Genomic DNA, 9,738 nt, shown 5'->3' on the forward strand with positions numbered 1-9,738 from the left:
ATATTATTAGAAATGACACAAAATTCTGTTCGACCAAAACTAATGTCGAGAGTATTTGTTGAACATCAAGCATTATTTGTTATTTGTATATCATTTTGTACATAATATCGTATAGATAAATGATATAGAAAAGAACTTATTATAATTGAATTTCTTTTCTTTCCTTCTCCCTTTTTTTTCTCTCTCTCCATATCATCCATCTATATATCACCATATACACATGATATACAAATAACATTACTCTTTAAACAATGCCCATATGAGCATTGTTGGCCAGAATTCATCAAATATTAGGCACCAAAAAATGCCAATCCAAGCATTGAGGCAGAATCATATTAACAACAACATCCACAAGCATCTAAATGTTCCATAATTTGAGCATGCAAACTCTACTTCGAACAATGGACTTACAATAACAAGATTTTAACTTCATTTTCATCTTTAATGCGATTGCGTCAAGTAAAAGCAATAAGTGCATCCCTCTCCAGTTATGGAATTGGAAGGAAATGCAGTGGTGCATTACAGAAGAAAGATAAATAATCAATAAAGATTCTAGGCACTCTTCAAATGAACAGGTTATTTATAACTCTTTTATACCATTTACTAAAAATAAGACAACTTAAAGAACAATTCGGTATGCCATAGTTGCATATTTAGGTTTCAAGAACTACTTAATAAGCTAAAATTGAGAACCCGTTTTGTCTCAGGATGCAAAGATTTACACAGAAGGGAAATATTTGTTGAGATTGAAGGGAAGAGAATAAAATTCCTCGCTTCTTGAGTCAGTTTTATATGAGCGGAATTTATCCCACCAATGCTTGCCTCTGTCTTTCCTTATTTGGCTGTCCTTCTTGTGTAGCGTATTGTCAAGGAAATACGCTAATATACCCGCCACAAAAGCTTCAGACGAGAAAGGGACATTGATTATGTCGTTGAACTGTTTAGACAACAAAAAAACCATAAGAATATGCATGCATAACAATCATTATTTTGCATGAATTTAAAATCTAGAAGAAAATCACAAGTTCGGTTCTTAAGCGTACCCATCTTCCCGAGGAATGGACAGGACCATAGCCATTAATAACAGTGTACTCGTTGAAGTACTGTGGCACGGACAAACCCATAAAAATGGAAAAACCTAATATGAATTTGGTCCGGAAGCTATTGAGATTGCAGAACTGAAGAAAACTTATACCAGCCGAACCTGAATATCACAGAATACAAAGTAACTTAATGATAATGTGAACCAAATATCAATAATGTTCACCGTTCTTAAGATTATATAGACATACCCACGTAGGCAAAGAAGAGGCAGTATAAAGCAGCTACGATTGGTGCTGGAATGGAAGCAAAAACTGCTCCAAATTTTCCTGCATAAATTGGATAATTTAGTTATGTTGAACTATCTTGTTTTAATAATTTTAGCCGTTACAGAAGAAACATATTAATAATTTAAGAGCCCGCCTGATTTAGATTTCTTGAGAATAGATTTTATGAGAAGCCAATTTTTTTAAGAATGTGTGGTTAAAAAATAAGAAAAAGTTATGGGTCCATGAGCAAAATTACTTTATCGGAAGAATGTGGTTGAAAATTAGTTTGGAGAAAAATGAGTTTTGAAGAATCTCGACCAAACAAGGCTAAGTTCATCTCCAACTTGCCCCGTCACATGCAACCAAATTCTTTATTTTTTGAAGTGAAGCCTGACCACGTGCTCAAATTTATACAAATGGATGGCGGCAAGGGTCACAGAACTTCCGGATGCTGTGGTATTTATGTCAAACCACCTCATATAAAGAAGAGGTCACAAGTGTGTGTTATTTTTTTATTTTTTATTTTAATTTTTAATTTTTTAATTTTTTTTAAGGTTTTGTTTGAACAAATAAAGATGAATCTCCGTGGACCAGCAAGCATTCAAAATCACGAAACAGTTTACCAAGAATAGAAAAGAAGATCATGAATCCAGCAGAAATTTGCACCACTCTTCGACTACCAACACGCGTCAGTGCTAAAAGGCCAACATTTTCACTGTTTAAATCCAAGAAAAGCAGTCGCGTTATAAGGAGATCAATTGCAAGCATGCTCAAGAAAAATAAGGTCTTACATAGACACAGATGACCCATTCCCGGTTCCATACAACCCAGATAATAAGATACTAACACCCTGCAATATAAATGAAAGTTATTCACCAAGAATCTGGCATTCAATGGTTTTTAAAAAACAAAATTAAGACTCATTCTAAGTTTGCTAGAAAATTCTAAAAATGGTGAATAGTGACCATTCCACATGATATTAGGCAATCGTTACAAGCATGTTCTCTATACTTGCACAAGCCTGGAAGCATCTCATATGAAATATTATATACGTGATCATATGTTCCATTGCTAACGTATAAACTTAAGATCTCAAGAGCTAAATTCATACCTTCCTCTAATTTCATAGGAGAAACCGTGGGTTCATGTAGATGGTTATGAAGCAAATAAAGAAATAACAATGCCCAGCGAAAAGAGCACTTTATTATCACTGGCTATATGAATTTGGTTAAGCCAGTCATCAAGCAGAGAAGCCTTTCATAATATTTAGTCTAAGAATACAAATCTTTCATTTATGATCACCTTTATAAGGTGATGAGGACATCGGACGTTACTTAGTTTATTTACGCTTCATTTATGCTTTATTTATCTTTTGGACTATTACTTAAGATTTGGACTTGTATGGGCTCGGGCCCAAGCTTGTTAGGGTTGCTTAACTATTTAAACCTATTTTACATTATAATTTGGAGATTGATGAATTGGTTGAATAAAAAGTTGGTTGTAGCCCCGTTTTCTCCTCTCTGTGTTTTTCTTTCCCCCGGTTTCCTCTTCTTCTCCTCTCCTCCTTTCTCCTTCTTATTTCTTCCTATTTACCCTGCATCAAATTGGTATCAGAGCTAAAACCTGGATTTTGTCACAAATATGGCCGCACTTCTGTCTGTCTCTCCAAGTCATCTGTGGGTAATTACTGACAATTTCTTCTCTGCATCTGTTTCAGCATCCGATTGATGAAACAACCACCACAACTACTACTACTTGCAATAATTCCCAGCATCATCTTCTACATACGACCATATCACCGAATTTACATCCAAACAAAACACCAAGCCGCCACCGACCATGACTTCAAACGGGCCGCTTCAGTTCGCCAATTGCACCACCAACTACCACCACAGTCCAGCACCCAAAACCGCAAAACCGCACTACGGCAATAACCCTACAGTCGCTGCAAACTAAACGCGACACCCACCCGCAGTCGACCACCATATTATCTTCATCCAAAACCAGAAACGGAATCATCTCTCTGACTACGAATTCGGACTTCTGCTAGTAAACCGGCGCCCCACATCGTTGAGACTCTCCTTCGTCGGCCACCTCCCAAACGCTGACTCCCACAGATTTTCAATCGGGTTGGTTTATGAGTTATGGGTTTGGGCTTGATTCTCAATCGAGTTGGTTTATTAGTTATCAATTGCGTTTGGGCTTGATTTCAATCGAATTGGTTTATTAGTTTTCACTTGGGTTTTTTGGGCTTTATTAGAATCGGGTTGGTTTTATTAGTTATTGCTTTGGCTTGATTGGAAATTTGAATTTGATTTAGGCCCAATTTTGTGAAATGGGCTCATTTATTGTTTTATTGTTCTGATTTTGTAAGTATTAAAAAAATAATAAATAAATAAATAAATTTCGAGAATTTTGAGAATTTCCTGACATTATTTTACAGGTACATTATTTCCTCGACGAACACGGAATTTTCTATCTTGACATCTCAGCACTTAACAGTTCAGAAAGTGAAGGCATTCGACGCGGGGACGACTCAGGCCAACTGAACTCAAGGAGCCTCTACTCCTATCTATTTTTTTAGTGACACTGTTACTGTATTTTAGAATTGCATCAATTAATTATTTGTGTTGCTAATATTTTGATAATTTTAGCCTTAAATCTATTGGATTGAAATTCACGAACCGACCCATTGTTCACTCGTTTAACCCACGTGACTAGACCTAGCATTTGTACCTTTGCTTTTATTCTATTGGCATTAGTAGTATTAGCTTGCGATCGGGCCATACGTAATCCCTAAAATTAAATTAAATAATAATAATAACAATAGATAAATTTCAGTCACTATTATCCTTGTTGACACTCGTTGGTTGTTGATCTCAGTAGTGCACTTCACTTACCTTGTGTTACTGTGTATGCAATTGCGTAGTGGTCGAGTTACTGCGTCTAGTGCTAGTACCCTTACCATGGACCCTTCCCACATTGAAGCTATCACCCGACAGTCGGCACAATTACAAAACCAATTAACGGTTGTCCAAACTGAGTTAGCAGCTACTCGTGAGGAGAATAGAGCCCTAACTGCTAGGGTAAACACTCTTGACCCAACCCAATACTCAACTGAAGCTGAAAATTCTGACGCTTCCATTAATAGACATCATCGTCGTCCACAAGGTGGTCGACACCATGCTAGACATGATCGTAGGGAGGGAAATCAAGCTCGTGGACGCGAGCGGGAATATCACCGTCATGGTACGCTATCTCCCCCTCGCCACGAGGAGCGCCTCTTTCGAAATATTAAGTTAGATGCCCCTACATTTGATGATTGTCTAGATCCTAGTGTATTCAATCAATAGGTTAGAGATATAGATTGCTTCTTTGCCTAGTATGGGATCCTTGAAGATCGGAGGATACAATTTGCCAGTTTGAAATTAACTGGTGCAGCTCAACTGCTTTGCAAAAGTGTTGAGGACCTCCTAGAGAGGCGCCATGCTCCCCCTGTTGGGAACTGGGATGAAATGAAGCACCGCCTTGAAGAAAAATATTTACCTCAATCTTACAGGGGCAACTTGCTAGATCAATGGAACGCACTTACGCAAGGCAGTCGACCTGTGGCCGAATATGTTGCTCAGTTTGACGAGTTTCGAATGAGATATCAGGTCGTTGAGGATGAAGTCATGACCTTGAGTAGGTTTAGGCAAGGCCTACGGGATGATCTTAGACGTGAGCTTGTTCTTAGAGGTGTCACCACTCTTGACCACGCATACTCTTTCGTTCGGGATTACGAGTTAGTGACTAGGACACCGAACAGAAGTCGTAGTGACTCCCGCACTGCAACCTCTTCTGCATCCACTCCATCCCCTAAATCTATTCTAGGACCTCCTCCTTCTAATACTACCCCTACATCGGATAGTAAAGGTAGAGGTTCTGAGGTTTCAAGAACGTCCTCTCGTTTGCAATGCTTCAACTGTAAGGGTTTTGGTCACATTGCTTCTACGTGTCCTAGCCGAGCCCTAGTTTTGGAAGAGCGTGAAGGTATAGTTGACGAGCCAATAGAGGACCAGGTTTATGAGCCTAAGTTAGAAAAGTTTGATGATTTGGAGGATAGTGAAGATACCTTCTTAGGTTGTATTCAGGCTAATCCCTTTATCCCACATACGCCTAGAGTCGGTGTCGTCCGTTGCACTCTTACCCAGCCTAGAGATGCCGATGATTGGCGTCGTCATGCCATCTTCCACACTTACATCAAGATTAATAATAAGGGCTGTAAAGTTATCGTGGATAGTGGCAGCTGCATTAATGCGGTTTCAATAGCTACTGTATCCCGTCTAGGGTTGAAGTATGTTCCTCACCCTCAGCCATACAGTGTCTTGTGGGTTGATACCTCCTCTATAGCTGTCAAGGAGCGTTGTTTAGCCCCTATCCAGTTTCTCGACTATAAGGACCATATATGGTGTGATGTCATTTCAATAGATGTCGGGCACATCATCTTAGGACGACCTTGGTTATTTGACCTAGATGTAACCATCTATGGTCGATCCAATTCCTGCTCCTTCATGTTTAATGGAAAGAAGATTCACCTTAACCCACTACCCCCAAAGCATGTTGGCCCACTAGAAACGAAGAAAAGTGGGGAACGAAAGGGATTGCACATCATTAGTCCTACGGAGTTTGAGCGTACACTTGTTGGTGACTCAGTTATGTTCGCTTTGGTGGTCATGGAGGTTCCATCCCACTCCACAATAGAGAGCCCTGTTGAAGTCCAGTCAGTCCTCCAAGAGTTTTGAGACGTCTTTCCGGAGGACCTACCTGATCATCTACCTCCACTAAGGGATATTCAACATGCCATAGATTTCGTCCCAGGGGCATCCCTCCCAAATTTGCCTCATTATAGGATGAATCCTACCGAGCACGCTGAACTTCAAATGCAAGTGGATGACCTCCTTCACAAAGGATTCATTCGTGAGAGTTTAAGCCCGTGTGCTGTCTCCGCCCTATTGACGTCCAAAAAGGATGGTTCTTGGAGGATGTGTGTGGATAGTCACGCGATCAATAGGATCACGGTGAAGTATCGTTTTCCCATTCCTAGACTTGACGATATGTTAGATATGATGGTTGGTGCCACAATTTTTTCGAAGATTGATCTGAAGAGTGGATGTCATCAGATTCGAATTCGCCCAGGTGATGAGTGAAAGACCGCGTTTAAGATGAAAGATGGTCTTTATGAATGGCTGGTCATGCCTTTTGGGCTAAGTAATGCGCCAAGTACCTTTATGCGAGTAATGACACAAACTCTCTGACCTTTCATGGGAAAGTTTCTTGTTGTCTACTTTGATGATATCCTCATCTTTAGTAAGTCTAAGGAGCAACACCTTGACTACCTCACACAAGTCTGCTCTACCCTTCGTGCAACTAATCTATATGCTAACGTCAAGAAGTGTTCTTTCTTCACCGATACAGTCGTTTTTTTGGGTTTCATTGTCTCTTCGACAGGAGTATCTGCTGATCCTACTAAGGTTCAGGCGATTATGGACTGGCCTGAGCCTAAAGCTATTCATGACGTCAGAAGCTTTCATGGCTTAGCTACATTTTACCGTCGCTTTATTAAGGGGTTTAACACTATTATGGCGCCTATCACGGAGTGCATGAAGAAAGGGGAGTTTCGTTGGATACAAGAAGCGACTAAGACCTTTAAGTTAGTCAAGAAGCGAATGACGGAGGGTCCTGTTATGCGCCTTCCCGACTTTTCCAAAGTCTTTGAAGTTGAATGTGATGCCTCCAAGGTAGGTATAGGCGGAGTCTTGAGTCAGGATCGTCGCCCGGTTGCCTACTTCAGTGACAAGTTAAATGAAGCCAAGCAGCAGTACTCAACTTATGATAAGGAACTGTATGCGGTGGTCCAGGCTTTGCGCTATTGGCGCCACTATTTGTTACCCCAGGAATTTGTCCTTTATTCGGATCACGAGGCCCTCTGTTACCTCAACTCCCAGAAAAGATTAAGTTCTAGGCATGATCGTTGGGTCAAATATTTGCAGGCCTATTCATTTGTTCTAAAACACAAGAAGGGCGTAGAAAACCAAGCAGCTGATGCATTAAGTCGTCATGTCTCCCTTTTGTCGATCATGAGTGTCAAGGTCATCGATTTTGAAAGACTTAAGGAGGATTACGAGGCATGTCCCGATTTTAAAAATATATTTCTTGATTTACAAAGGGGACAATCAGGCACCACAGATGGCTTCCGACTTGAGGAGGGTTATCTCTTTAGAGCCAATAAATTGTGCATCCCTCAAACTTCAATGCGAGATTTCATCGTGTGGGAAATTCATGCGGGAGGGTTAGCCGGTCACTTTGGACGTGATAAGACCATAGAGGAAGTTGAACGTCAATTCTATTGGCCTAGCTTGAAGAAAGACGAGGCTAAGATTGTTAGTACTTGTAACACTTGTCAATTGGGTAAGCAGAAGAAGCAGAACACAGGTCTATACACCCCCCTCCCTGTCCCCAATTTTCCTTGGCAAGATGTTAGTATGGATTTTGTGTTGGGACTTCCACGCACCCCAAAGAAGCATGATTCTATTTTTGTGGTTGTCGATCGCTTCTCAAAGATGGCTCATTTTATCTCCTGTAGCAAGACGTTGGATGCGTCCAAGGTTGCCATGTTATTCTTTAATGAATTTGTCAAATTGTATGGGCTTCCCAAAACCATCGTGTCTGATAGGGACATTCGTTTCACTAGTCATTTTTGGAGAACTTTGTGGCATAAGATGGGCGCCAAATTGAAATTTTCTACGGCCTACCACCCTCAGACTGACGGTCAAATTGAAGTAGTTAATCGAAGTCTTGGTAGCCTATTACGTTGTCTGGTCCGGGAAAACCTTCGAAATTGGGATTTGATCCTTCCTGTAGCTCAAATTGCGTATAATAGCTCCATAAATCGTTCATTAGGTATGAGTCCATTTGAAACCGTTCATGGGTACAAGCCTAGGAAACCATTAGATCTCATCCCTATGTCCCCACAGGCTAGAGTGTCAGTATCAGCCGAAACATTTGCACAACATCTTCGTGACTTGGATATTAAGATCAATAAACAACTTGAAGCTAGCAATGCAAAATATAAACTCCAAGCTGATTTACACAAACAACATATTGAGTTTAACATTGGGGATTACGTTATGGTTCGCATTAGGCCAGAGCGGCGTCTACATGGATCCGCCTCCAAATTGCAAGTTCGTAGTGCTGGTCCTTTTAAAATTTTAAAGCAAGTTGGTCCAAATGCCTACATTGTTGACATTCCACCACACCTTGGTTACCACTCTACTTTCAATGTTGAGGACCTTGCAGCTTATAAAGGTCATTTCATTCCCTCAGATGATCCTCTGTCACCTCCTTTTGTGGACCTTGATCCTGATTCTTTGGCCCCTTCTAATCCACTACCACCTCTGACAGCGCACAAAGAAAAAATTGATGATATTTTAAATGAAGAAACTGTGTTCACTAATGATGGAGAGGTTCAACGCTTCCTTGTTCGTTGGGTTGGTCGACCAGATTCTGACTATGCATGGATCTCCAGGGAGACACTACAGCAATTGGATCCAGATTTATTGGAGTTTTATCGGAGTCAGCAGGATCTTCCTTGGCCCAGACGCCTCCCGTCCACCCGAGGGGAATTGGTGAGAACACCAGGTTCAGACCTCCATTGACACATTTTTACAGACGTCGGAAGAAACTTGCCCAACCACTCAGCTTATGGTTGGGAGATTGATGACAGCCTAGAGTGATATATCCACTCGACAGGGTCGAGTTTTCTCCCACCCCGCGAGAGTTGATGAGGACATCGAACGTTACTTAGTTTATTTACGCTTTATTTATGCTTTATTTATCTTTTGGACTATAACTTAAGATTTGGACTTGTATGGGCTCGGGCCCAAACTTGTTAGGTTTGCTTAACTATTTAAACCTATTTTACATTATAATTTGGAGATTGATGAATTGGTTGAATAAAAAGTTGGCTGTAGCCCCATTTTCTCCTCTCTGTGTTTTTCTTTCCCCCGGTTTCCCCTTCTTCTCCTCTCCTCCTTTCTCCTTCTTATTTCTTCCTATTTACCCTGCATCATAAGGTGCTGTGCAATTGTAAATTTGTTGTCTAAGTTTTGCCGCATTCCTAGCATGTAAGATACACAGTATAAGAGATGGCTAAACGAGACTGGAGAGTATAATAAACAAGATTTACTTCTTTTTTTCCTTAACACTGTCCACTGATATCCAATCCTCTCTACCAGAGATGCCATTGGTGTCTAAAGAAGATGATCAAGATATGACATATGCAAAGGACAGAATTCAAGTAAAAGTCTTGGTTTTGCCTTCAATTTCTTCTTTCTTCTTTACTGTATTTTTTCTTTCTTTTTTTTTTTTTTTTCTTTGTGTGTGTTTG

General features: G+C 40.3%; 1 protein-coding gene across 3 annotated transcripts in view; it reads right to left on the reverse strand.

Moving 5' to 3' along the window:
* Positions 1-562: 562 nt before the first annotated feature.
* Positions 563-9,738, reverse strand: part of LOC111405283 (nucleobase-ascorbate transporter 6-like) — a 14,765-nt gene continuing 5,589 nt past the window's right edge. For all 3 annotated transcript variants that reach the window (XM_023034094.1, XM_023034092.1, XM_023034093.1), the window contains exons 11-15: positions 2,102-2,160; positions 1,934-2,025; positions 1,293-1,370; positions 1,044-1,204; positions 563-937 (exon numbers count right to left, since the gene is read on the reverse strand). In XM_023034094.1, coding sequence (XP_022889862.1) covers positions 719-937; positions 1,044-1,204; positions 1,293-1,370; positions 1,934-2,025; positions 2,102-2,160 — 609 coding nt within the window. In that variant the 3' untranslated portion in view covers positions 563-718. The remainder of the gene's footprint in view (positions 938-1,043; positions 1,205-1,292; positions 1,371-1,933; positions 2,026-2,101; positions 2,161-9,738) is intronic.

The sequence above is a fragment of the Olea europaea genome, chromosome 12 (assembly GCF_002742605.1).
Source record: "Olea europaea var. sylvestris chromosome 12, O_europaea_v1, whole genome shotgun sequence".
Classification (NCBI taxonomy): domain Eukaryota; kingdom Viridiplantae; phylum Streptophyta; class Magnoliopsida; order Lamiales; family Oleaceae; genus Olea; species Olea europaea.